The 25,965-nt window shown below is 40.6% G+C and overlaps 7 protein-coding genes across 12 annotated transcripts; 3 read left to right on the top strand and 4 right to left on the bottom strand.

The window, feature by feature from the left end:
* Positions 1–4,152: 4,152 nt before the first annotated feature.
* On the bottom strand, positions 4,153–5,353 carry Mrpl33 (mitochondrial ribosomal protein L33). Its single transcript, XM_076810405.1, has 3 exons — positions 5,196–5,353; positions 4,885–4,988; positions 4,153–4,301 (listed from the first exon to the last, which is right to left on the bottom strand). Exons 1-3 carry the CDS (start codon positions 5,234–5,236, stop codon positions 4,252–4,254), a joined length of 195 nt encoding a protein of 64 aa, XP_076666520.1. The 5' UTR covers positions 5,237–5,353; the 3' UTR covers positions 4,153–4,251.
* A 385-nt stretch (positions 5,354–5,738) lies between these two features.
* Dup (chromatin licensing and DNA replication factor double parked) lies at positions 5,739–9,555 on the bottom strand. Its single transcript, XM_076817127.1, has 6 exons — positions 8,546–9,555; positions 8,219–8,471; positions 7,797–8,133; positions 7,531–7,713; positions 7,209–7,453; positions 5,739–6,567 (listed from the first exon to the last, which is right to left on the bottom strand). Exons 1-6 carry the CDS (start codon positions 9,370–9,372, stop codon positions 6,199–6,201), a joined length of 2,214 nt encoding a protein of 737 aa, XP_076673242.1. The 5' UTR covers positions 9,373–9,555; the 3' UTR covers positions 5,739–6,198.
* An 821-nt stretch (positions 9,556–10,376) lies between these two features.
* On the top strand, positions 10,377–11,993 carry LOC143371995 (mpv17-like protein 2). 5 transcript variants are annotated; one of them, XM_076817784.1, is made up of 4 exons: positions 10,474–10,492; positions 10,632–10,757; positions 11,099–11,260; positions 11,334–11,993. In XM_076817784.1, the coding sequence occupies exons 3-4, from the start codon at positions 11,102–11,104 to the stop codon at positions 11,769–11,771; spliced, it is 597 nt and encodes a 198-aa protein (XP_076673899.1). In that variant the 5' UTR covers positions 10,474–10,492; positions 10,632–10,757; positions 11,099–11,101; the 3' UTR covers positions 11,772–11,993. The 5 variants fall into 5 exon arrangements, with proteins under 5 accessions (XP_076673907.1, XP_076673899.1, XP_076673890.1 ...); XM_076817775.1 differs by having other exon boundaries at positions 10,486–10,504; XM_076817792.1 differs by lacking the exon at positions 10,632–10,757 and having other exon boundaries at positions 10,377–10,575.
* A 22-nt stretch (positions 11,994–12,015) lies between these two features.
* LOC143371660 (N-acetylneuraminate (7)9-O-acetyltransferase) lies at positions 12,016–16,468 on the bottom strand. The gene is made up of 11 exons (XM_076817114.1): positions 16,208–16,468; positions 16,004–16,100; positions 15,670–15,928; positions 14,601–14,858; positions 14,298–14,533; positions 14,014–14,235; positions 13,620–13,941; positions 13,041–13,280; positions 12,676–12,966; positions 12,390–12,608; positions 12,016–12,311 (listed from the first exon to the last, which is right to left on the bottom strand). Exons 1-11 carry the CDS (start codon positions 16,320–16,322, stop codon positions 12,186–12,188), a joined length of 2,385 nt encoding a protein of 794 aa, XP_076673229.1. The 5' UTR covers positions 16,323–16,468; the 3' UTR covers positions 12,016–12,185.
* A 1,094-nt stretch (positions 16,469–17,562) lies between these two features.
* Positions 17,563–19,840, top strand: LOC143372020 (ubiquitin-conjugating enzyme E2 W). Of its 2 annotated transcripts, none has more exons than XM_076817817.1 (5): positions 17,563–17,705; positions 17,893–18,062; positions 18,683–19,033; positions 19,120–19,195; positions 19,276–19,840. In XM_076817817.1, the coding sequence occupies exons 2-5, from the start codon at positions 18,018–18,020 to the stop codon at positions 19,287–19,289; spliced, it is 486 nt and encodes a 161-aa protein (XP_076673932.1). In that variant the 5' UTR covers positions 17,563–17,705; positions 17,893–18,017; the 3' UTR covers positions 19,290–19,840. The 2 variants fall into 2 exon arrangements, with proteins under 2 accessions (XP_076673932.1, XP_076673941.1); XM_076817826.1 differs by lacking the exon at positions 17,563–17,705 and having other exon boundaries at positions 17,738–18,062; positions 18,683–18,890; positions 18,972–19,033.
* Positions 19,841–20,560: 720 nt separating this feature from the next.
* On the top strand, positions 20,561–23,577 carry LOC143371804 (putative inositol monophosphatase 3). Its single transcript, XM_076817427.1, has 5 exons — positions 20,561–21,009; positions 21,108–21,356; positions 22,810–22,970; positions 23,028–23,145; positions 23,221–23,577. Exons 1-5 carry the CDS (start codon positions 20,769–20,771, stop codon positions 23,460–23,462), a joined length of 1,011 nt encoding a protein of 336 aa, XP_076673542.1. The 5' UTR covers positions 20,561–20,768; the 3' UTR covers positions 23,463–23,577.
* A 386-nt stretch (positions 23,578–23,963) lies between these two features.
* On the bottom strand, positions 23,964–25,472 carry LOC143371787 (uncharacterized). The gene is made up of 3 exons (XM_076817385.1): positions 25,170–25,472; positions 24,738–25,096; positions 23,964–24,656 (listed from the first exon to the last, which is right to left on the bottom strand). The coding sequence occupies exons 1-3, from the start codon at positions 25,292–25,294 to the stop codon at positions 24,091–24,093; spliced, it is 1,050 nt and encodes a 349-aa protein (XP_076673500.1). The 5' UTR covers positions 25,295–25,472; the 3' UTR covers positions 23,964–24,090.
* Positions 25,473–25,965: the final 493 nt, after the last annotated feature.

Below are 25,965 nucleotides of genomic sequence, written 5' to 3'. Positions count from 1 at the left end.
TTCGTAGGCTCTGAATGTATAAGTTTGAGGTTGTGGTCACTGGCGACCTCCATGGGACTTAACGTGGTAATAAGAGTAACGCTCTTTTTATTTCTCAATTTCAATCTAGTCTACTCGCTATATACATACCTGTGATCACTTTCAAGGAGGCTCACATAACGTTTTGCCATCGCTTCTAATTGTTCAGCTATTCAGAGAAGTTCGGGGTCGCTTTTGTATGCGCGTTACGAAATAAACCAGCGAAAGAATACCGTGGAATTTCTGTGTCGGCCGGTATGCGTGTAGGTGATGTAGGTATCACTTATCCGAGAGCAGGGCGATACCAGCCATTTTCAATTTATTTCAAGAGCCTTTTCGTGGCCGGAGAAAAGAAGGGTGCCACGACTACCGGCAGAGAGATACCTACACAACGACCTCCCGTTCCTCCGTCGAACTCCCACCACCTCCAACAGCAGCCGCAACCAATAGCCGTTCCGCGGACCTGATATTTAAGATATTAAAGTTATTTCGATTCGAATACCATCAGATACCGTTTAGCCCACTCCCGCGAGTGTAATCTCCCGATCAATGATCTCCTCAGCCTACCGATCGGGGAATCGAGCGATACTCCTGACACGTAGCGCGATCTATATACGATCGATGCAATCCACAGGCGTGCACGGGATCACGTGGTCTCTGTTTTACTCGCTCGTATCACGTCGAGAGTAATTATTGTCCTGCGACGACACGTGTACGCTAAACTTGTTAAACTTGTTAATTAATTAAAAGAATATCACGTAATCTAATGAAAAATCGAATGCATATCTATTATATGTACGTAAATTCTACCTTGGCTTGCGTCGGATACTCAAGAAGAAAAACCAATTAATTACGTTACGGTTCTGCTGTGCCTATGTTCATTGGTACTTTTATTTTGCGGAGAGTGGTACGCTCTGATTTCTCCTCTGGTGACTACACGTGTTTACACCGGGTTCGAGTGAGTTTTTATTTTAACCTAGTTGGTGATTCATTCTTTCGCCCGCGGATTATTTCGACGCGAAAGTCATTGTTGTTTCGTTGGAGCATTTCTGCTTCAATTCGTGGGTTAGGTCTGGTGCAATTGGTATTCCCTTTCTTCGTGGAAAAACGTTTGGGTTTGGACTGAGCGTTGTCCATGTTGGAAATACTGGAGTAAATGTATTTCAGTTGGATGTATTAATTCCTCCCCATTCCCACGCACGTTTTTGACCGGTTAATGATACTCGCTTTTCGATAACCATTACGAAATGACGGTCGAGCAGCAGCGGGGTTGAAAAACCATTTCGGACGGCGCGGTTAAAAAAACCTTCCGATATTCGCCTCGTTAATTTTTCCGCGAATGTGCCCACCAAATATACACAGAGAATATGCTCGTAAAATTAAACCCCTACAAGTATAAAGACGGTAAGTGCGGGCAAAAAAATGCCCCGCGGAGCGTGCGCGTTTTATTTTATGTTTACGCTCGCGCAGTTCGCAAACCACGGGGAACGTGAAATGATAAAAATTGATAACGATTCGACTCCTGCGCGTAAATGCGCCGTTTGTGAAATAGGGTGCTTTGCAAAGCTGTGGCAATATGAATAACTATTATAATTCATACGTTGAACACGGAACGGGAAATTTGTTTCGATTAAAAAACATATAATAAAAGTAAGGAAGTGTTACTACTGCTTCTTCTTTTAAAACAGAATCACGCAAAACATTTAACCACTGAGACGACTCTGTACTACACAGGGTGTGCCACTTAAATATCTGCAGTTGTGATGATACGAAGAATGATTCCTACCCAATTTGAAAATTATTAAAACTGATGTTCCTTTCAGCGATTATTTATCTCATTATAACTGAAGAAAATATTCAAGTGTATATAACCTAGTATATAACCCTGTACATAACCTAGTATCTACCTTGCTACCAAAATGTGTTATCATTTATAAAAGTGGTTCCCCGTATAAATACATTAATAAAGAAACCAAAACCAGCGGAAGTAAAAATTTCAATTTTCTTCAGTACTTCAGATTCATTAACTATTAATTTATTAAACGCGTGAAACGCACATGTACGTAAAAAAACGCAGAGGGAACAAGATGGAAAGAGAGAGAGAGAGAGGGCGTTGCGGCCGCGGAATTATTGAACCCCATTGCAAATGTGAGAGAACAGTCGGGGAAAGGAGAGTGGGATGAGGGGGACGTGGGAGGTGGATGGAAGCGAGAGAGAGTTGTAAAAATAACGCAGTTAATTAGCAGCAAACCACTTTAGCGAGCTCGAGCCCAGTACACACACTGTAATAAGCAAAGAACAACTCACGGGCGAAAAACGCCCTCGAACGCGAGGCAACTGAAACGCGCCAAGGCCCAGACGAGCCTCTTTCTCGGTTCCCTCTCCGTCTCACTCCATATCCCCATCCTTTGCGTTCCTTTCGTTTCTGTTTTGCTTTTCCCGTCCTTTCTTCTTCCAGCTTAGCCCCCTCCCCGCAACGTCCTCGTTGCGTACTGTTTCCTCCTTTACCGGCTGCTCGGCCGAGTCAACCGTGAACAACGGACGTTTTAACAATTTCGCTGTTGCGCGCTGCTTCGAAACTCGTTGTTCCGCGAAAAATAGCCGGCTCCGCCGATGGTTCCGTTTGTTTCGCGATTTCTCCGTTCCCAGACCGCGGGGGAACTACTATGCAGTTTCCAGCGGAGCCGGAGTTTCTCGCGCGCGGATCGCCGATTCGTGGCACTTTAATTGCCACCTGACCGTTTGTTTTATGTTTTATGTTCCGCTGGGGATTTGAGTGGGCAAGGGGAACGAACGAGTCGCGGGAGTTTATTATTAAGACGTATTAATACCGGGGGCGAAACGCGTTAATTTTCCTTTAATCAGTTTTGAATAGGCAAGGGTATTTGTGGTTGAGAAATGACGCTGTTAATACAGTGGATGATAATTTGCACGCCGTGTGCGGGAGTACTTTAGTCCCATCTCTGAACCATAGTCGCTGAACGCCCATGGGCGGTTCCAGCACACGATGCGTGTATTGAATGAACGTATATATGCATGTAGCTTCGAAAGGGTTGATAAGTTAAGAAATGATCAGGGTACCAAATAGCGTCGGCCAACATTTGTGGTATAACCTTTAAGCGGGTCATTGAACAGCTTAAAATAAGTCGATATTGTAGGTAACTCCATTTCGAACCAAGGTTTGGTTTAAAGATGAAACCGATTCTAAGTGCCCATAACCTCTCAGACTTTCAAACTCGAAAAAGGTTACTATGTATCAATTAATTTACCACCAATTATATCCCTCCTTGTATAAAACACAAGCAAAACGGAGGTGTATGCGTCCAGTGTCTCCAAACGAAGCGAGAAAAGGACGTTCAGCTATCGAAAGAAGCAAGCAGCAACGAAGACGAGGGAAAGATTTCCTCGATGAGGAAGAAAGAAAGCGCGCGAAGTCCAGATGTCAGGAGCTGTCACGTGCACAATCGCGAGTGACAGAGGCGGTTGGTTAAAAGAGAGAGAGGGGGGAGGGCACCCCTTCCGCGACTGCAACCCCCTTTTCTGCCCACAATAGTCCGCCGGGGGGAAATTGAATTGGCAACATCAGTAAACGACGCCCGAGTTGCTCCCGCGCCGTCGAAAAGCGAGGAACGCCGGAGAGAGGAGGGGTCGACAGAGAAACGGCGCGCGGCGAAGGGGTAAGCGATAGAGAGGGACGGAGGAAGAGAACAGAGGGGCGTTTCACGCCTCGTGGATTTCAAACCGTTTGAAATCCAGGTGGAAATAATACAACTTTGCGTTCCTTGTTAAAGATCAAAGAGAACCTACCCCAATCTCGATTTCGAGGTCCTCCGTTTCTCTTTCTCCATTCGTCTCGCTCCTTTCGATACATGCCACTAGGAGCGCCACCCGTGCAAGACGCTCGGATATGCCGGGCACGCCATTCAAAACCATTTACGATCACATCTCATTGTTTCTTGCACGACGGTCGGCCCCTTTGTTCGAAACTATTTAGTAGATGCGAGACTCTACATTCTTTTCTCGGTTTTAATCATTCGTTCGGTTGGTTTTAAAAGTGTTTTTGTTTAATTGTTTTAAAAGTTGGTACGTTTCTCTTGGTTCTGTGGATGGTACTGAAGAAAGCGAAGTCGCACCGATTTGGTTATTAGTTATTATTATCATATTTGTACATTTTAATTATAAATATCCGTAGACATAAGTTATTGTAACGAAATATACTCTGCTAGCTTCGGTTTAAAGACTCCGAATCTTCTTCCTTTCCCTGTATAGCACCGTAGCTTGGACTGAAAGTATATAATCTGGCTTGTAACAAAACTAGATCAGGTTCATGCTGGCTGTAAATGCTCATACATGTTCTCTTTTTTCTATCATGAAATCGGAAAAAAATTCTTTTTAGATTAAGGTTAAAGTGACCAGATATTTTCTGTTCCAATGCGGCACAAGCAAGCAAGCAAAAAAAAAAAAAAGGGTTAACAGATCTGTGAGGAGATCTTTTCCGTAGTTAATTAAAGCATTTACAATATATTTAATAATACATACTTGTGATTATAATCTGATACATTGAAACGAAATGAAAAATATTTATTTTTTCACAACAAAAAAAGTAGAGAAAACAGTAAATTTATGCCACTGCGAAAATGTAAAAGGTTACATGTCCGATCCGGGACAGTTTGCGGGACAAAGGGTTCAAATGCGGGATGTCTGGTCACTTTAATTAAGGTTCGTGTAATCCAACTTATAGCAACTGATTCTTGAAGTCTAGTTGTTTTTATTATTACATTTGAATGCTTTGAAGTATTCTTGTTATACACGTAAGAATGTTTTGCGAATGAAACAGGACAGTCAGATATTATATTAGTGACTTACCATAAGGATCAAATTTCGCGAGTTCCAATTTATCACCCAGCCTTTCCCTGGCCACCAAGTACTTGTGTCCAGTTACTATGCTTTCTATCAGCACTAAAACGTTTCTGTAAATAAACAACGTTATACTCAATTGTTATATCATAATTACTCCAAACTATATTCGCGTAAATGCTAGAGTATTTAATAGAGTACATTAATTGATCAGTATCATTAATTAAACAAAAAAATGATTGATTAAAACATTTCACATAATACAAACTAACCTGTCTTTTATATTCAAAAGTGAATTATACAGATTTGCATGTACTTACTTGCTCTTAACTCTCTTCAGCAATATATTCGTTAGAAACATGATTTTTAAAATTATTTATACTAGATTGGATATTTAGAAGTGAATTGTTTTTACAGCCCGTAACAACTACCACCTAATTCATAGAGGTTAGGAAATAATACAACTAGTTCTACTTTACCATCAGTAGTTCAAATGGGAAATTTGGTGGTTAATATAATCAACTGTGGGTAAGATAGTTACTAATGTTATCGACGGATGGTGCTTAGTAATTGACACCTACATTTGAATTAAAATGATTCAGTTGGCGAACTTTATAAGTTTGTAAAGTTAAGTAAAATAGTAACTAATACTTCTACCAGTGGCGCATCCAAAGGGAGGCTAGGAGGCCCTAGCACCTCCCAAAGAAAGAGCTTTGTGAAAAGAGAAGAAAAGTGGATTTTATTCTTTAAATAAGTTTTCGTAATCACCTAATGAATTTTATTGAATTTGCAATTCCCCCAAGATTAAATCCTGAGTGCGCCACTGGTTTCTATCAGGTATTAACATTTAATAACAACGAAGATGATTTATGAAACGGGAAGTATATTTGTATAACATTTTTTTTTAGGCAGTGCATTAAGTGTAATTCATATACAATCGGATACAATTTCATAAGAGATTAAAGTTCGTACGTTGAATGCGTATCCGTAGAAAATTGTATTATCCTTACATAATACGAATGTACTTGTAAGTGTGCGAGAACTTATCTGTAAACTGAAATATTGCCGAGTACATACAATGTCACATATAACTACGAATGTGCAACGACTAAATCTACATTTGCCGCCATCGCATCGAGACTAAACTACTTTATCAAAGAAAATTCATTGAAAACATAAAAGGATAATAGTATACTAGTCGATCAGTGCAAATGGGGCGCGAATATTCGAGGAAACAAATTAAGTTATCATGATTTAATAGTGTATATAGTAATCAATATATAAATCATAAGCTGGGAAGAGGGGATCGCTCGTTATTCCGTGTCATGACGAAGTCACTTTGTTATTGGCCATAACTTCTAATCTTCTCACCACTTTCCCAAGATCTACGTCTTTCTGCATCTTCAGATAATCCACTTTCCGCACGTTATGAATACTGGTCCATATTGGCATCAATTTGCACATCAGACGTATGTGCTCCTCCAATTCCGCCGGTATTAATTTCGCTCTGAACGAGTTCTCCAGCTTGCCGATCACGAATTCCATGGTTAGGACACTCTTCTTCTCGGCTACAAAGATATTGCGTAGGATCTTGCCTAGTTCTGGTAGTCTCGAGTACATCGCAGCTTCCTTATCGGCGTTCGGTGTGCGTGTCATCGCTTCGAACGCTTTCGCAGCTTGCTTAGCTCGAACCTAACGCACGATGTATTGTTAAGAAATAGTCTAACAAGGGGAGGACACCATGTGGTAGACATCGATTTTGATGAGCCTTGGCACGATGGATCTATGTCGAAAATAAGTAAATAGGTGTCCGAACGTTTCTCCCAATGGGCCTTAATAATAGAGATATTTACATGGAAATTATTAAAAAATTTATAGTGGCTGTGGGTTTTTAATGGGTACAAATCCCACACTACCCTGGCGCCCCCGGGGGATTCCCCTCTGAAGGAGTCGGGGTGCCTGTTGAAGATTTCCCCTAGTTAAAAAAAAAATTTATAATTAACCCTGAAATAATTTATAAAAAAAATTATAAATTTTTTTTTAACTGGGGAAATCTTCAACAGGCACCCCGACTCCTTCAGAGGGGAATCCCCCGGGGGCGCCAGGGTAGTGTGAGATTTTTACCCATCAAAACCCCACGGCCACTATGAAAATTTTAATAATTTACATGTAAATATCTTTATTATTAAGGCTCATTGGCTGAAACGCTCGGACACCTATTTAGTTATTTTCGACATAGATCCATCGTGGCAAGGCTCATCAAAATCGGTGTCTACCGCATGGTATCCTCCCCTTGTAAAATAAAACAAGCAGTATCTCATAGAAGCATTTACCTTCTCAAGCAGAGCCTTCGGTAAACCTTTGAAAGCCATACTAAGATAACTATTCTGTGTGGTAGGTGTGGCGGGCGGAGTGTCTACAACAGTGATATTAACTTTCCGCATGCCATCTTCAGTCTGCGTTGAATTGTCCTCATTCTTCCTTGGCGAACAAGGATTCGAAGCCATTTTCGCGTCAGCTAACCGTTGCAAAGCTTTCTCCATGCGTGTGCCACAACTGAACAGTGATTTTGCTTTGTCTGAACGAAAAGTAAACGTCGTTAATCCACGCCTTACTCAAATATCTACGAGATACTACATCGTGTCCAATTCTTACCAAGCACATCTTTCGCAGTTGTTAATTTATCTACGTTAGGAGGCTGGGGTAACTCAGCCTGCTCAATTTGTTTACAGCTTTCAACGTCAAATTCAGGATGCCAACGCAGTATCTTCTCCTTCGGCACCCGCATCGGCGTTTCCAAGCCGAGTAAAAACTTCTCGTGCTCGTCTTTCACTTTACCTGTAACGAAAACAGCAGCAAAACGATTATAGCACACAGTACAGAAGTCTTCAATACCATCTACCATAAAAGCGCAGTATTACCGAGCAAGATATTGTAAAACATCCTTCGTCTGTCCAGCAATACTCGTGGTCCCATACTAACTTCAGATTGTGATTTCAAAACATCGTCCGCGTCTGGAGTGGCCCTCCCATCTTTTTCTTTAACAACGGGTGTGAGTACTAGCTCATATTTATCCTGTTTAGACGTAGAACCAAATGATCGATGTTTCTCCTGATGATAGGCGTACGCGTCTGGGAACATAGTCTTGATCTGCGCCACGTGCTCGAGCGTGAAATTTTTACGCAGTAACTCCTGAACCGCAGGCTTCAGTTTCTTGAAAGTTATTAATTCTTTGCGATTGAACAGCATCGCGGACACCTGTGGAACGAATTGCAGATTACATAGTAACAATGTACGCAATGAATTAACTGTAAACAGGGAGGACGTTTTTATAATACAGTACCGTGTCCACGCATCTGAATGCTTCTGCTAAGAATCTGTAATGGTACGGCAATGGCAGAGCAGGTGTGCCACTCTCGGCAAGCGATAAATATTGCTGATAAGCTGGCGCCTTGGTCGGACTACCCTTCACCGGGCTCGGGGTTTTTTCCTTAGGCTCGAACAGAATTCGTCTTTGCGGACTGCTTCCCAATAAGTCCTTATTCTTAACTGGGCTTAATACACCTTTGCTCGGAGATTTAAATGCCTTCTGCGGACTGCAACAAGCAACACATACATTAAGTAACTGGAACGCAATGAAATACAAATCGCCTTTCCGCAAGCACCTTACCTAACTGGTATTTCAAGCTGGATCTTCTCGAACTTCTGTATCTGAATCTTCTTATCGTCGTTTCGCTTCTGCACTTTCTCCAGCCTCTGCTCGCAATTCTTAAAGCGCGAAATGGACGCTTTCAGCTCCATAAGCCTGGCTGACTTGCCAATTCTATTTTTCACTTCATTGAACGACAGCTCCTGCTTGGCCAATCTCTCCATAGTCGGGCCTTTCTTCGGGGTAGTACAATTAACAGCAGACTCATCGCTAGGCAGATTCGTGGCTGCGTTCTCGTTAGACGCGTCGCTCTTCTTCGGCGTTCCTGGAGCTTTCTTCTTCGGCGTTCCTGGGGCTTTCTTCTTCGGCGTTCCTGGAGCTTTCTTCTTCGGGCTCAGCGTGCCCTTCTTCTCGAAAAGCACTCGCTTCGCGTCCAAGTCCTCCGCGATCTTCTGGAAGCTGTCCCGAATGTCCGGCTGGCCCTCTTGCCCGGACAACTTTCGCGAGCGCGTCACCCGCGCTTTGGTATTGCTTTTCGGTGTTTTCTGAGCGTTACTCTTCGGGGAGTCGAACTGGATGTTGCGAACAGCTGGGTTTGGCTTTAAAGCGCGACCGCCTCCTGGGGCCAGGACAACTTTCGGGCTTGTCCCCATTGTTTTTTCCTCCTGAACTGGAGTCAACGACCCTGACGACTCAGAGGTATCTTTATTCGGCAGATTTCGATTCTGGCTACTCACCGACTTCGTCTGATCCCGCTCCAGGAGCAAAACCTTCGACTTGCCCCGTATATCGTCAGTAGCTTGCCGTTTGCGCGTATTAAAATACGCCGTTACCGACGGCTGCGACATGCTTTTATATACGGATATATACGTACTCGTCGCAGAAATCCGTTAGAATTTTGAAAATCAAGCCAGCGTATTTACGGACTTCTGCTCGTCCTGGCGACCACTGCTAATGACTGCTGACGATAATGCGCGCGAAGTCCCGCCTTTTTTATCAGTTTAGGCGCCAAGCAGTCCGAGTATCAAAGAACAGATGTTAACCTGACAACAACTAAAGCGCGGGAGATTCGAACTTCCTCGGGAGGTTTACTGTACATACTTATATAATCGTGCTTGCACTGTAACTTCAATGTGACAGCATTTCGATCCGTGAATAAATGAAGGTTCCGATGAGGATGATAATTGGAATGATCGAGATAAGGTGTCTTAACAAAAATAAGGGCCAATAATCGATGACCAATCACGAGCCCTTCTAAAATCCACGGAAACGGAAGTGGAAATGGTTACTGTGAGACGATAAAATTGATGTTTTACGATTACCCTGAATAACATGTGTAAAAATTGGTTTCTTAGTTGTGAAGAGTTTTTCTGTATACAACTCGTTTATTCGATTAAGTGATTAGATTATGATAAATCATTGATCGATAGACGCTTCTGCGTCAGCGAGATTATGAGCGAAAACTTCCTAGGCAAATGCAATTACACAATAATTAAATAATAGATTGTAAATAATGGCTTCGTTGTTGCTGAATACATATAAAATGTGACGGGAGGTATAACGTAATAATTATAAAGCGAAAACAGTGGAATTTTGGCGAAGTCGACTTTCGGGATGCTTGTTCGTAAATGAATAATATAAAGTTCGAAGAATTATTAGGGATAACTGGTATTCTTTATGGCAAATATTGTAAAGAATTCATTAGAGGAAACAAATTTGTTACTAAAACAGGCTTCTCGGAACTTCTCAGCAGGACACTGCAGCTGACTGCAGGACTCCATAATGTCTCCAATGTCCTGCAACGCCAATCCGGCGTTTTGTAATATTTACCGCAATTGTGCATAGAAAAATGATTTGCAGAAATAAAAAATAGAGAATACGCGTTGCTTAAACGCGCAGTTTAGAGATCTGTCCATTTAAAGCACTAATGTTCTATAACTATTACAAACTATCTCGTAAAATATAGCCGTAAGCATGACGGTATTCCAAGTCCTAAAATATTTCGTATTATAGAATGATATTGGCTTTACACCTCGCCTTCAGAAATAGTTGTAAGCTAAGTCCAGATAGTCTATCAGGTATTTATCTAACACAGAGATCTTTCCAGATGTGTCTTTTAAAATCGTGGAAGTTTTTCGAAAATTGCTCACACGTTAGGGGAACTCGTTATGTAGTGAAAATATTTAGTTCCGTTTGAAAACATTTATATTTGGCTCCATTTTTATTTGTACACGTAAGTTTCGCCATCATTTTCGATTTCAGTTTGTCTGAATTAAAGTATATATAGCTTTAATTTCACGTGATACATTTCTTGTAGGTTATGGGAACCACTTGTTTATACTCTGTCTCAAATATGAAGGAACCTGCCAACCGACGAGTTTAGACCGGTTCTGCGCAGGTTGGCGCTCATTGGTGCCGGGAGAAGCCACTATTGGCTGTACCCCCACCAACATTATTTCGGAGCCAATGAGCTCAGTCTGCATGCGCGAAACGGTTTCCTTCACATTTAAGAACGAGGATATGTCGTCTGCTTTCTAACCTCAAAATTGTTCCAAACATTGGTATCTCTTTCAGATCATGAACGTTGCTAGGAATATGAGCTCGATTATTCAAAGGATACACGCTATCAGAGAACAATTATTTTCGCCTAAATGTTTACTCTACACGAACGTTGGAATTTCTATTTCTCTCTCCGCCGCGGGCGATGTCTTAGAACAGCATTACGAAATATTGAAGGTACTAGTCGGAGTGAGAGTTACAATTTTCCCTTGATTTTCAATGTAGATTTTAGTTACGATTGTCGTTGTAGGGTGAGTGGGATAAGTGGAGTTTAAATAGAACTAGGAATATGGCTGCGTCTGGTATGGCTGTTGGTATAGTATGTCACTATTGGTATAAATATTTGGACGCGAGGCTGCCGGGTCGTACAGTTAACATCGTATTAAAGAAAGTGTTTATAGATCAATTAATCTGTTCCCCTCTTTGCATAACTATGTTCTTCTTATCGCTGGCCATTTTAGAGAACAGTAGCTGGTCCGAATTGAAAAGCGAGATTACTACTAAAGCGCACAGATTATACATAGCGGAGTGGGTGGTTTGGCCGCCGGCGCAAATCTTTAACTTCTATTTCCTGCCAAACAGATACAGAGTCCTTTACGATAACACCATATCCCTCGGTTACGATGTGTACACCAGTCAAGTGAAACACGATAAAGCGAAGTGTGGCTCGAAAGGTAGTAAACATTAACGACGTCTGTTTTGTCATAGAAGAATTGTTAAATTGAATAGTTGTAAATTGAAGAGCTTTACTATCTATTGCGAAATAATAGTTCCTGCTGGATGGGCAACGCGTACCGTTTTAACATGAAAGACGAAACGATTTTATACAGTCTACGTACTTTACAATTGTGAATATTGTATTTATACGTTGAATGAATTTAGAAATAATATATGGGCATGTAGACGAGTAGTCAAGCTGAACGTTTGTTTTTTTTTATTATTTTTCTCGTTATAGAAATTAATAGTGGAAACAAGTATTTTTTATTATAAGTTTGTTATATTTTCTTGTAAGGAAAGTTTTATGAAAGAATATTACAAACTTATGTGCTTAAAATATATATTTACATACTTATGCGAAAAGTGTGCTCTCGTGAACGTGCGCTTAAAACATTCCGTCGTGAATACCTATAGGTACAAGGACTGCAATAAATAGTAACAAGTTACGAGCCACCAGTCTCCAATCCTTTGGTACAGCGTACGGCGCTAGAACCTGGGTCAATCTGTGTATCTAGCAAAGTAAAACGAGCATTGTTGTGTTAAGAGAACTTGTACCGAACCAGAGAGGAGAAGATATTGGTATACTTACTTCGTGACTTGCGCATATAAAAATAAACGACGTGACTAAGAGATTTAATACTGGAAACCTAGGTAACAAGACTAACACACCGTGCGAGTCTGCTGCGAGCCAGATGTGGCCTTGTGCGACTAGAGTTTCTAAGCTGATTCGACCTAGCCCAGCCAAGAGAGCTGAATGTTTGCCACGTAATGCCAATGATGCGTTTCTAAGTGCTATGTATCCTATAATCTGGTGGGGAAGAGAGCGAATTAGAGCGCAATGTCCCAAAAGTCAATTGAAATATATAGATCGTTACCGGTATGAAAGCCACGTATGAATGGATCTCTTCGCACTCCGACACCGAGTGGCACAGTATGGTGAAGGTGGTGTACGCCGTCAAAGCGACCAATGCCAGCAGAGACGAGAATGCTGTTCCCGGAATGTGATCTATCCTCTGCAGAGCTACGAGGCCAGCCCCGAAAGTGACTCCCCAAGCCACGCTGTATCTGTCCACCCTCCAGCGCGACCACCACTCGCGTATGTCGTCGTCGGTCGTGACGAACAGTGCCTTCCACGGTCTCGTAACGAATACTTTTTCAAAGAAAACCTATCGCATGACCACGCACTGCATGTGTTTTTGTAATGTAAAGTTTGTATGCTACGTAAGTTATGAGTTAATACCTCTGACATGTATAATATAGTAATCATCGACACGAGCCCTAAGAGTTTCAGAGCAAGGTACAGTAAAGCCCGAGGGCCATACTCGGTTAAGCTACCGGAATATATTCTTGGCGGCACCCATGCTAGGAAGTAGATGACTAAAAACCAGAACGAGACCAACGGAACGAAATGATAAAATTGGTACGGCCTGTTCATACAGAGGCATAAGGAGACTGTTAGGAAGTTCAATCTAAACATTACCTGAAAGTAAGAAATGCATAGATTAGGGGTGTGCGAGTACTCGAGTTTTGAGTCGAATAATGACCGGTCGGTCGAGCCGAGTCGAGCGTTGGAATTTTCCGAGCTGCATGAAATCGACGAATTGTTTGAAAAAAAATGCGAGGTACTTGAAAAACTCAAGCGGCTCGAATATTTGAGTCCTCGTAAGACTTCGAGTTACTCGAAGAAGTATGTATTTACTATCAAATACTAGTCCAACTGTGAGGAAGGTATATAGCAATCAAACAGGCTTCAGCTCAGCTTGTAAATTCAAGATTCACAAGATTATTTCGTGTGTTTTAATAGTCTTCTAATACGTACCCTAGCGAACCTCACTAGAGAAACATCACCCGTCTGCCAGAAGTAACAAAAATGTCCATACCCAGACAGGAATAAGTAAGCGGAGTTGATTAATCTTAAATACATGTAGATCGGTAAGACATTCTTAGCTCCAGTAACATGATATATTAGCACCACTGCTTGCATCAGCCCTCTCCATTCATCCGTTTGCTCCCGATTCAAAGTTCTTGGCCCCCTTTCTCTGTCTTCGGTAAAAAATAATCCAAGAGCCAGTATATATCCGAGAGGCAACCAGAAGCTGAACTCGCTATAGTATTTGTTCTCTTTCATGAAGAAATTTGTTCTAAATGCAACACAAACGCGTAACGTAACAATGGTCAATATCATTAGTCAAATGAAAGTAATTTGAATTTACCTGTCGCATAAATAAAAGTATGCAAGAATAATGGACAAGAGAGCCAGCGATGTCATCAGTGTATAAAAATCTTGTACTTCGGGTTGGTCATTCGGCGTAACTTCGGAAGCATTCGCTTCTTCGGTGTCTTCCACTTCGACAGTGGTGACCCGCAAGTAGGATATTTCAGATCGATAATGGCAAAACTTTCTGTACAGCCACAGTCCACCGCCAATTATTATACTGTAACGAACTATCACTTACTGTTTGCTTAGAGCATGATATAGCGGCGCGTGAACAATTACCATAGAGCGAGGGCGAACAAGCTTAGCAATTGCAATGTCGTTGCTGGCTCTGGATAGCTGCAACAACTGCCATCGTCGAAGTTCATGTGATCGTTGCAGTAAGTGTTGAGAAGTATCTGAACTTTGTGTCGCAAGGATAGGGGGCTAGCTAAATAACCATCCGGACTTTGTTCTAGCACTCCTGCACCGACAAGCTTACTGCTCTCCCATATGTGAGCATCGCTATGAGAGAGTACCTGTAAATCGTTAATATATAAACACTTTCTTCTACCAGAGACATCGGTACAGTGGGAGGAAGCTCACCTTCACCGCAGCTTTGTTACACAAATTGATCTGCCTGTTATCTATGCCTACCAGCTGAGCAGGTAGTCTTTCCTTCAACACGGGGTCCTGCAACACCCATAAAAGTCGCGTGTTTCTTTTAGCCAGAAATTCTACTGGTTGCACCAGTCTCACTAGTCCCATACTATACTCAGAATACAGTTGAGTATCGCTGTTATTGTTTGTAAGAATCGTCGTGGCCGCATTGCCCGCGATAATCAAACTCGGAGCATCACTTTTCTGAAATATCAAACAGTTGTTAACACCTAGATTATATTTGTTTCAGGGGGGATTGCGCCTTGTTGGGCCGAAAAAATAGCTAATTCTTTGTGAATTTTTTGTAGTAAAACGGTTCGACAAATTAATTTGAGGTTTGGCAGGCTGTTCTATTGTATCTTGAACTATTGTTCTGAATTTTTGTGTGACAGTGAAAAAAAAAACATGGCAGATACAGAGAGAGCGTTGAAAAATAATCGGGTGGCCCTGGCATTGACGAAAAGTACTGTAAGGGTTATTCAAAATACAAAAAGGAAAAGAGATTCGTAAGCTATATGAATGTGGCTATGGGTGGTAGTAGATTTATTACGGTATCTGTTACCGTTTACTTTTTTACTTTTTTCCCGATTTTGAGGCAAAACCTTTCTCAGACTCAAATCAGGGTGCTTCATCTTCTTCAAAAGGCTGCCATTTTAACATTTTTTTATTTTTCTTAATGCATCTACTACCACCCATAGCCACATTCATATAGTTTAAGAATCTCATTTCCTTTATGTGTTTCGGATAATCCTTACAGTACTTTTCGTCAACGCCAGGGCCACCCGATTATTTCTCAACGTTCTCTCTGTATCTGCCATGCTTTTTTCCACTGTCACACAAAAATTCAGAACAATAGTTCAAGATACAATAAAACAGCCTGCCAAACCTCAAATTAATTTATCAAACTGTTTTTGTACAAAAAATTCACAAAGAATTACCTATTTTTCGGCCCAACAAGGTGCAATCCCCCCTTAAACTTCTATTAGCGTGAATGTCCAAAGTGTGAGCGAGTTACCATCCAGCCTCTAAGGTCTTCTATCATAGAATTATCCAATCTAGGTCTCCATAAGAACTGCACTTTTAACTTAAGTTGAGCATCATTAAAATTTAAATTCGAATTCTGCGGTAAGTCCGTCAGATCCGATGCTTTCCCGTCCACTATGTATTGAGATATAAAGGACTTGTATAACTGTCTGATCCTAGCATCACCGATGAATACGAAATGATTGTGGTGGCCCATGAAAGCTAGATATCTCAAGCATCTGCGACTGTCTCTGTACGAAAGCATAGTCTTCAAACATGGTATTCTTTATACAACATCCGAAATAATTCAAGATTCGGATTCTTACGTTTGCGTGTAAGAGTGCATCATGCACCCGTAAGGCTGCCATTCTTTGTCCCCTTTGTATCTTCCTTCCGTTAGCAACCACTTACAAGAATCGCTACCTAAAGAAATGAACTGTATTAAATTACACGCTTCGCGTTACTAGCGCTGGAAAGAGAAGCGAGTTCACTCGAAAGAGTGAGGTTATAAACATGTATACATATGTTACCGTAAACAAGGTGCATTAATCCATGATACAGAATAAAGCAAAGGACAAGTGCGGTAGCTAATTTCTTAGCACTTGCCACAGTAATTAAACTAATAAAATGTTCCGCTGAAGTCATGAATAATTTATTGCTCGTTTACATTGGCGCTGGAAAGGAATTCATCTTTCAGTACGCAAATAGAATTGTTACAGTATTGAGAAGTAACAGCGCCAGTGATCCATCACTCGACCCCGTACAACCACTTCGTGCACTGTCTGTGTTACAGAAATATAATCACCTAAACGTGCATGCGATTCTCAAGTCATTCCACGAGGATCGGCTTTACGTTGTAAACAATGATAATAATTAATACACAAGCTGCGCCGCTGTGGTATGTATCGTAGCACAATAGACTAGAGAATCGTTTTAAATAAAGCAGGTCAAAGAATTTATTTTGCATAGATAACTTTAAGCACGGCATGCAGTTCCAACGCCCCGGTCATTTCTGCAACGCGCGTTACGCACGCTAACGGGAAATAACATCTGCGATGCAATCGATTTTTCGATTGGTTGTTTAAACATCGAATAGAAGCCGTCGTTCCCTAAACTACGGCGGCTGCAGGTTGAACGGTAGTTATCAACGGCTGCGAGGTGATTATGTTTCGTCATAGATCTTACGGCCTCTAATTTGGTGCTCAGATTTGAATAGCAAAAGGAGAGATAATTCAGTGGGGATTCTAAACATTCTACGTGTATCGCTGTCTAATGTAACCACTCGTTTGTACAAGGTTATTTGACTTGATCGATAAGTGCATATTTCCAGCCCATTTAATCTCGGCAGCGATAATCGAGATTACGAGGCTATTGCTTCGGTGAGTTCAAATACTATATACAGTGTTTTCGTGCTATCATTTAAAAGCAGCGGAAATTTAAACGCCCTCGCGACCAATACCCCCGCCCCCGGCCACTTGTCAGCATATGTTCATTTCTCTGACACTAAATAATAATTTTATTCAAATGTGCTTCAATAATTCTATTTCCTCGAGTGCCCATTTAAATTCACACGAAGGTCACGAAGATTAAGAACCTCAGGCTACAATCTACAAGAAAGCGACTAGGGGAAGGTCCCAGTTGAAAAAAGGGGGGGAAACTTAATCTTCTGATATGATTAAATTTCCCGGTCTCCTTAGGAATAACCAATACCATTTCTAAACGCATAACGCCAAAGAAAGATGAATATTTTAGTACGGCACGAATATAATACAGTAAACACGAGAAAACACGGTCCATTGAGAATTGACCTTTGAGTAGAACGAACGTAGCGCGAATACAAAATTAAGCGCTGTCGAGATCCAAAGTTCAGCTGTTTCTTATTGCTTTGAAAATTATAAATCCATAGAAACCGCGATCCAACGATCTCTCGGCGATCGCACCGTATTTCCCACGGCAGCGCTGAGAATACTAATTACAGGCAGAGATTCTCTATTTCGAGAAGTCGTACGATGTCAGGTGGAAAGTTAGGTAAGAATAGCCGCGCCGGCGAAGGGGTGGCCCATCGTGTGTTGTATACTCGCCCCATTACGTGGGCACGGCTGTCAGGTTTGACTGATTTACGCTGGGGTCCCCACTACGGCAACGACGCTTCGCGACCATCGGTGCGTGCGGCTCGTTTTTACACGCGTACAGTATAGCCACGAAAACTTTTTAGGGGGAGAGGAAAAAGAAAAAAGAATGCAAAACGGCATCGTCGCGACGGCCTGACATTCTTGAACCGAGGAACGAACAAAACGAGTAATCCATGTAAATTGCAACGAGCAGCGGTTATGTTTTTCAATGCAGAGCAACATAACGACAATGGCGGCAATGTCCCCGTCGAAGGTAAGTTTAACGTCAGGACCCCCTTTAAAGCACGCGAATCCGCCTTCGTATTTGCATCCTCGGCGCGACGCAAACCTCCAGTGGGATTATCCAGAGCGAGCGTATTCGACAGCGCGAGGGATCGTGGCGTTTTGCATGGCCAAAATAAAGAATCCTTCCGCATGCCACTCGTCAAAATTTCGATGACGTTTTACGTCAGAACGGACGCGCTACCCCTTGCTTGCACGGCAAGCCTTACGATTTTATCAATAACGTCGCCTCGTTTTAATTGATTGCATCGGTTCGGGGGACGTTTTATCGATTGTGGTTAAGCTTCGTCGGAGCGAGTCAATATTTCGTTGTTGAACCTGCTGGTTATGTATAGTAGTTTTTATAGTCCCATTGTGGATTAACGATCTTACGATCGCGATGGTCTATTATGCAAATGGGGGATTAAAGTGTTTTATTTGAGTTTCGCTTGAAATTGTTTTCCCGTTCATGGCATGGGGGACATCGTTGAATGTTAATTTGACTTCGCTCGAGCAGGGATAGGTAAATCTGATTCGATATTATCGAATAGGATAAGCGCGTATGGCTCGATCGTATACAGGGCTTTGTAATGTGCTTTGTAATCTTTTCAGCGGCGGCTGCAGAAGGAGTTGATGTCCTTTATACGTGAGCCTCCACCAGGCGTGCGCGTGGACGCTGATCTCGCCGATCAAAATTTAACGCAATGGATCGTTCACATGGAGGGTGCAAAAGGCACTTTGTACGAAGGCGAACGGTTTCAACTGCAATTTAAATTTAGCTCTAAATATCCGTTTGATTCGCCAGAAGTAACTTTCATAGGTGGTAATATACCAGTTCATCCACACATTTACAGTAACGGTCATATCTGCCTATCTATTCTAACTGATGATTGGTCTCCAGCTCTGAGTGTGCAAAGCGTTTGTTTAAGTATTGTATCAATGTTAAGCAGTTGTAAAGAAAAGGTAAGAGAGAAATTCATCCCCTCCCCCTCCCCCACCCCCACCTGTCCGTTAACGAAATACTCAAAAGGATCGTTGCTCTGTCGCAGAAGAGGCCACCCGACAATTCGTTCTACGTGAAGACGTGTAATAAGAATCCAAAGAAAACAAAGTGGTGGTATCACGGTGAGTTGTCTCTTTCTTCGCGCTCCTTCCCTTCGTGATGATGTATTGCAAGGTCTCTTTTTTCCATTGTCTTCGAACAGATGACAGTGTGTAACAGCAGCTGCTGAAATAACAACTTGTCGATGTGCAGTTATTGCTGGACCAAGCGGAACGGCCATCCTTTATGTCTGAAAATGATTATTAAAAATTTCCAAAACGAAACTGCTGAAATAACTTTCTCACGTATTAAACAAATTAGGCGCATAAGTTAGAAAAAAGGAAAAAAGGATAGGGGGGGGGGAAGAAAAAAAAAGCAAAGGCTGCATAGTACTTATTATTATTACTATAAAGAGGCAATGTAAAATGCGTGAGTTATCCAGTTATAAATTATTATAAAGTTATTAAGAATGATATATATTATCCCGCAGTTGAATAGGAAAAAGCATAGATTACAGAACATGAACACAGGAGAAAAAGGTGCACATAAGATACTGATATATGATGGAAACCCATTTCATTATATATGTAGAAAATGCGCTGTAAAATTATATCAGATTAATATATTGCAATAACTACTATTGATAGCGTAACACCAAAAAATATATAATGTTATCTCACTTGTTACCCCGCTTATTTAATGTTCATCTTTTACTGTGTTGTTTTAAATAAATGCTAACCGCGAGTTTCGAACGAATCTAGCTATACGCGATCCGAATTAAGTATATATATATATATACACATATATATGTAAACATGCACATTCTGAATGTATAATCCCGCTTAGTTTCATTTACTATCTTGATAGCAATAACGTCATCTAATTTTTTTTTGCAACTGGAACACACAATGTTGTTAGGATTATCGACCTGTATAATTATTATTGATCAATAAAATACATCCTTTTATAGAACCAGGGTAAAATAGAATGTCATTGTTTTTGTCCCTAATATCGATGTATTCTCTAAGTCGGCATATTTACAAAAGATACTCGGAATTTTGTGCAGTATTATGATACAGGCGCAAATTATTGTAATGCCGTTCAAAAGACAAATATCGCTATTCATTCTACTTAATTTATAATTTAGTGCAATGAAAGATGGAGGAAAATAATACGAAAATAGATTCAGATAACATACAGTAGACCCAGCCTAAACTGACTTCCACCAAATCTTGAGCGTAATGTTTATAAATAGGTTATGCCATATTTGTAACCTTACACTTTGTTACTAACCTAACTCAATCGAAACTTGCATAACCTATTCGGCATCACAGAATGCCTGCGAACAAACGAGTGATACTCGAAACGTTTCGTTGAAAGTGATTTATTAGGAAGGTGGTACTACAGAAGTTTTTGTCAATGCGTATGAAGTAACAAAGGAAACAAAACAAAGGTCGAAAAAATTGAGAGTTACATCGCTTTCACGGTCAATGGATCCCACTGATCCCAGTGGATCTCAGTAACGCGTAGTCCCATGTCATTGGAGTATTCAAATGAATTAAAAATGGCCGCGCATCGGCAATTAAAATGTCACGGTGTATAGATGAAAGTCAAGGCAATAAATATAAATCGAGCACTTTAGGGTAGTATTTTGAGATGACTATCAGAATGAACGTACGAGTGAGGAGAGCCGTTATCTGCGGAATCATAATATTGTTCAGTGTGTTATACTTTTATACAAGTCGAAGCTTAAATACAAACGAACGTGACAGAGATGTTTCGTTGAAGTTACTTCTCGCCGCTGCTATAAAGGCGGCTGAAATTGGAGGTTCTGAAGTGATAGCAGTTCACGATCAAGTGAAATTCGAAATAGAGAGCAAAGGGAAAACAAAAGAAGGTAATTAGTCAGTATCTTTATTATTCGAGCATACTGGCTGTTTTCTGTAACTGTAATTGTAGTATTGTTGTTAAACTGTTCATCTATCAACTTAACAGGTGTGAATGATCCGGTAACAGAGGCGGATTACAGGTCGCACTGCGCGATGTACCACTCTCTAATAGAGGCATTCCCCGGTATAAATGTTATATCCGAAGAAACCTCGAAGGACTGTGATAAAGTTACAGTGTCAGATATAAAAGGCTCCATTAATAGCTTAATCGATTATAATATTAAGGATGAAATTGTGAACGCAAATGACATTACGGTTTGGATCGATCCTCTAGACGCGACGAAGGAATTCACAGGTGCGTTTGTTTTGCGAACTTATAAAGGGACATCCTGAGGTAGTGGAAATCGGTTTTGGGAGGACAGTATATGGGGGTCGTAGTACTCATGTAGTATGAAAATACCATTTCGGCTTTCCGTTGAATGGGCCTTTGTTTTCGAGATATTGTAATTTAAAATTTTTAACGTGCATAGTAATACGGATATATACCATCTGTAGTAACCTACACCCAAGAAGGTTCCGTGGCCTCGATGGTAACGCGTCAGATTGTCACGCGTGCGGCCGGGGTTCAAGTCTCTCCTCCCCCACTTTTTTTTTTTCGTGGAAATATATTTTGTGGACATTACGTATTATATAGTACATTACATATTACTCTACGCAAATTTTAAGGTTGAAAATGCATTTATAACATAACATATTATTCTAATCAACTCTTTCACCGGTGCTTTCATATTCTTGTGCCTATTGCGAAACTATTTCATTCCGAAACTTTCGACGCCTGCGATTGTCGTGCAGTTAAAGTGGGATAGCCGTTACTTCTGACTGTAAGGGTGGTCTTATACCTGCTCAAACGAATTGTAGAATACCTGGTCGCTGAGAGCCAGTCAGTCTTGACAACGATTTCTGTGTTTATACTGTATAACCAGTCTGGCAATGAATATTTCGTTTAATTAATTAATCCTTGTACAATACTTGGGGTGGAAAAATTGTTAAAAAATAGAAAAAAAGAGTATTGTGAGTTGTGGGGGACTTGAACCCCGTCCGCCCGCGTTAATTTTTTTTTTATTTTTTTTTTTAACACATGTTTATTGATGTATACTAGGGCTGGGACTATTCGAATAATTTAATATTCAAATATTTTACAAGTATTCGAATGCTACGAATAAACTTCGAATATTTGAGTATTCGAATGTTATTATTCGAATACTATTTGAATACATCAGTATTATTATTCGAATACTGTACTGATGTATTCGAATAGTATGGTGCGAAGTGGGTCAAAATTAACTTATAAGATTTCACCCTGACAAATGAACCTAAAGAACTTGACTTATAATTCACACCATACTATACTATTCGAATAGTATTCGAATACTTGGATATTCGAATTATATTCGCCAAATAATTGAGCAACTGAAGCATTTGAATATTCGAATACCGAAAAATTCGACAAATAGTCCCAGCCCTAATGTATACATAGTAGAAATAAAGTATCTTTAGTAGGTTACTATAGATGTTATATATTTGGATTACTACGTACGTTAAAAACTTTAAATTACAATATCTCGAAAACGAAGGCCCATTCAACGGAAAGCCGAAATGGTATTTTCATACTACATGAGTACTACGACCCCCATATACTGTCCTTCCAAAAGCGATTTCCACTACTGCGATGTCCCCTTTTAGCGCTTGATTAACTGGCGTCAGAAAGTAACATCTATCGATCTCATATTAATCTTCTTTCAATCCAGAAAACTTGTTGCAATATGTTACGACTATGGTCTGCGTGGCCGTTAAAGATAAACCTGTAATAGGTGTTATATATAAGCCGTTCGAAACGAAACAGAACTCTAGTCTGTTTTGGAGTTGGACCGATCATGCGGTGTCTCGAAATTTACAAGCACTACCCAAGGTAACAGAAACGAAAGATTATTCAAATGTGTGCATTAAATGATGTTTTTGAAAATAGTTGGAAGACGACAGGACACCAGTTTTAATCGTGTCGCGATCGCACGCCGGCCAAGTTCACAATGTTACCAAAATTGCTTTCGGCGAGGGTATTGAAATCATTTCCGCAGCTGGGGCAGGTAATATTATTTATTAACTTGACGCCGTAGCCTTTTAATTACCAGTCTACAGTTCATTGTGCCTTTAACGTTTAGGCTACAAGTTTCTAGAGGTTGTAAGTGGAAATGTGACCGCTTATGTTCATATGACGGCGATAAAGAAGTGGGACATTTGTGCTGGCACCGCGATCCTCGCTGCTCTCGGCGGCACAGTTACGCAGTTGTTCGACCAACAGTTGCTGAGTTTCGGTCCCAGCGACTCAAAAGTACTTACGTGGGGTCTTTTAGCCACTATGAGTAATCACGCTTGGTATTTAGATAAGTTTTCGAATATTTAACATAAGTCTTCAAATCTGATTGTAAGCTTTTAAATCGTACGCTCCGAATCATTCTTCCTGCGGGGGCACCAAATATATCTTCCATATTGTCAAGATTTGATACCACGATACAGTTGAGAGATGGTTTAAAAACTTTTATTTACAAGTTTTTATACGAAGCTCCAATTTTAATTGAATGTTCCTAGGTGATTGTGTTCTGTACAGAGACTGTACACGCTAAGCGATTACCATTGTACAATTTGTTGTTGCCATTGCATTTTATAAGTATTCACAGATAAATCTTGTCTCACACAGATTCAATAACGGGTTGTATTTCTATCAAAGTCTTTCGTTAAAAGAAAAAAAAATAAATCTCCGAAAATGTTTTATACTTACTGGTACCTTAAAAGCTTCAAAGTCGTCGCGCATTTTGGCGAAGCGCGGCGAATTAATTAATTATTGTTAATTTCTTCGATTCGCTTTGTCGCGCCTGCTCCAAAATGCGCGACGGCCTTAAATTGATTTTATTTAAAATTAATTTTTATTTTCTACTGTGACAAATGCAGTAACATAAATAAAAATCACTGATCGTTATACTTTGCTTGAAAGATCGGATTAATAATACTCGATGATTCGTGTCTACTTAAAGTTAAGCTAGTTTTACTTTTTCCTCGGATATTACCACCTTCGACACTTTCTTCAACTTTTTATTGAACTTAGCAGTTGCTTTTTCATTTGTCACTGCGTCCGAGCAGAAAGTCATGTATCGTGAAATAACCTTCTTCTGTAGTTTCTTTAGGGAAATTTCTCCTTTACTTTGTACTACTTCCAAGATAGTAGCTTTCCAGTCGAACGTCGGCTTTTCCGTGACGTTGTCAGTCTGGTCATTCAGTGATTCGGAGAGTACATTACTTCTACTTTTCTTTTTAGGAACTGGCTCTTCTATAGAACCATTCTCGCATTTCTTTTCCGAAACTGGTTCTCCCGTTTGTCCCACCACTGTTTCAGATATCCCCCTTTTCTTCAACTTCTTTTTCTTCCGCTTAACGTTATTATCGGTATTATTATCAGTGCCGTGCGTTTCATTACTTTTATTTTGTTGATCCTCGCTTTGATTTTCCTTGTATATGTTCTCGTTATTTTGATTCTCAAGAGCATTATTTTCCTGACTTTCAGTTACATCTTTCTCGTCTTTCGGTTGTTGATCTACCTTGCCTGCTTATACACGAGACATGAAATATTTTAAAAACCATATTTTGCTCGTACAGCCAGAAACTCGTAATTAGTTATATTTACCATTCGCCTGTTGTTGCTTCTCCGTTGTATTTTCTACATTCTCTTTATAAGCAGTTTCCATGATATTCCAAACACTATCGACTAGAGCCGTGTTCGCTTTCTGGGGCACAGCGGTGCGAACAAAGTTCAAAAATTTAGCCTTCTTCCTGGGAATATTCTCGAACTTTGACAAGCTCTTCAGAAAGTTTCGCTCCGAGTTGGACAGTTTCGTTTCACTGTTCAGTATACTATTTACTATGTTCAGCCATTCCTGCTGCTTTCGTTCACCCTTATTCGCTCCAGCCTTTGAAACGTAGTTCTTTCCTCCATATCGTTGAGCTTCGGTTATACACTTTGTATGTGCTACGTATTCCTCTCCCCTTAAAGTAACAGGTGATATAGTTTAGCCACGTAAATAAGTCACACTCACCTCGTTCCAGCGAATATATCTACCTGAAATCTTTGAAGCAGTCGACGCAAGATACAAACGGTGCGGTGCGACACTGAAACTCATAATGTTTCGCGACCTTTGGTTTCTGCAGCGCGTCACCGCAGTTATTACAGGTGAACACTACCATCCCTTACAGCACTTTGGTTCGATTCAATGGAGATTATCGGTACTAAATGCAGCTACAGTAGCATAAGCAAAATTTCGGTTAACCTAAACGTGCATTTTCGGCGAATCGCACGTGTTGCACGCTACCTGATTATGGAAAACGCTAGAAACTAATATCTGTCTAGGGGAAAATACTAATTCGAATTCTCTGTAGCGGTACTTCATACTCGCCGCCAGAGGGTATCTCAACTGATTTTGTAGTTCTTACTTCTTTACCGACATCATGAGTATTCACAGTTCTCAGGTGATAAAGTAGAAAGTTTGTGTTGTCTAAGCTGATTTAGTCGATAACAGTAGAACTCTAAGATACTTTAGTTGATAACAGTAGACCTCAAAGCTAGTTTAGTCGATAACAGTAGAACTCTAAGATACCTTAGTCGATAACAGGAGAATTCTAAGCTAATTTAGCCGATAACGGTAGAATTCCACGATGCCAATAATACTGAAATCCGCATTCGTTCTCTATCACCTGTTACTAACAATAATAAAACATTCATGAAATTCAGGAATACATTACCATCAAGTAATTAATACCAACTAAAAATCGCGAAAGTTACATTTATTCGTATACGAGTTCAGACAAAATATTCAAGTATTTAAATAAGTATATCATGTCCTCCAATTCCTATATTC

This window comes from Andrena cerasifolii, chromosome 1 (assembly GCF_050908995.1).
Source record: "Andrena cerasifolii isolate SP2316 chromosome 1, iyAndCera1_principal, whole genome shotgun sequence".
In the NCBI taxonomy this organism is placed as follows: Eukaryota; Metazoa; Arthropoda; class Insecta; order Hymenoptera; family Andrenidae; genus Andrena; species Andrena cerasifolii.
Note: the sequence above shows the minus strand (reverse complement) of the source record. Positions and strands in the feature narration are given on the sequence as shown.

Coding starts and splice junctions, on each gene's coding strand:
- LOC143371787 (XM_076817385.1), bottom strand. CDS start 25,294: ATGGTAGTGTTCACCTGTAATAACTGCGGTGACGCGCTGCAGAAACCA. Junction 25,097..25,169: donor GACTGCTTCAAAGATTTCAG/GTAGATATATTC, acceptor TGTTACTTTAAG/GGGAGAGGAATACGTAGCAC. Junction 24,657..24,737: donor GAAGCAACAACAGGCGAATG/GTAAATATAACT, acceptor GTGTATAAGCAG/GCAAGGTAGATCAACAACCG.
- LOC143371995 (XM_076817792.1), top strand. CDS start 11,102: ATGAACGTTGCTAGGAATATGAGCTCGATTATTCAAAGGATACACGCT. Junction 11,261..11,333: donor AGCATTACGAAATATTGAAG/GTACTAGTCGGA, acceptor TTGTCGTTGTAG/GGTGAGTGGGATAAGTGGAG.
- LOC143372020 (XM_076817817.1), top strand. CDS start 18,018: ATGCAGAGCAACATAACGACAATGGCGGCAATGTCCCCGTCGAAG. Junction 18,063..18,682: donor CGGCAATGTCCCCGTCGAAG/GTAAGTTTAACG, acceptor TAATCTTTTCAG/CGGCGGCTGCAGAAGGAGTT. Junction 19,034..19,119: donor TAAGCAGTTGTAAAGAAAAG/GTAAGAGAGAAA, acceptor GCTCTGTCGCAG/AAGAGGCCACCCGACAATTC.
- Mrpl33 (XM_076810405.1), bottom strand. CDS start 5,236: ATGTTTCTAACGAATATATTGCTGAAGAGAGTTAAGAGCAA. Junction 4,989..5,195: donor CTGAAGAGAGTTAAGAGCAA/GTAAGTACATGC, acceptor GTTTATTTACAG/AAACGTTTTAGTGCTGATAG. Junction 4,302..4,884: donor CGCGAAATTTGATCCTTATG/GTAAGTCACTAA, acceptor ATATACTTTCAG/TCCAAGCTACGGTGCTATAC.
- Dup (XM_076817127.1), bottom strand. CDS start 9,372: ATGTCGCAGCCGTCGGTAACGGCGTATTTTAATACGCGCAAACGGCAA. Junction 8,472..8,545: donor CAGCTTGAAATACCAGTTAG/GTAAGGTGCTTG, acceptor TGCTTGTTGCAG/TCCGCAGAAGGCATTTAAAT. Junction 6,568..7,208: donor CGAAGGCTCTGCTTGAGAAG/GTAAATGCTTCT, acceptor ATCGTGCGTTAG/GTTCGAGCTAAGCAAGCTGC.
- LOC143371804 (XM_076817427.1), top strand. CDS start 20,769: ATGACTATCAGAATGAACGTACGAGTGAGGAGAGCCGTTATCTGCGGA. Junction 22,971..23,027: donor ATTTACAAGCACTACCCAAG/GTAACAGAAACG, acceptor TTTTGAAAATAG/TTGGAAGACGACAGGACACC. Junction 23,146..23,220: donor CATTTCCGCAGCTGGGGCAG/GTAATATTATTT, acceptor TTTAACGTTTAG/GCTACAAGTTTCTAGAGGTT.
- LOC143371660 (XM_076817114.1), bottom strand. CDS start 16,322: ATGACTTCAGCGGAACATTTTATTAGTTTAATTACTGTGGCAAGTGCT. Junction 16,101..16,207: donor ATTAATGCACCTTGTTTACG/GTAACATATGTA, acceptor TCATTTCTTTAG/GTAGCGATTCTTGTAAGTGG. Junction 12,967..13,040: donor CTATATTATACATGTCAGAG/GTATTAACTCAT, acceptor GTCATGCGATAG/GTTTTCTTTGAAAAAGTATT.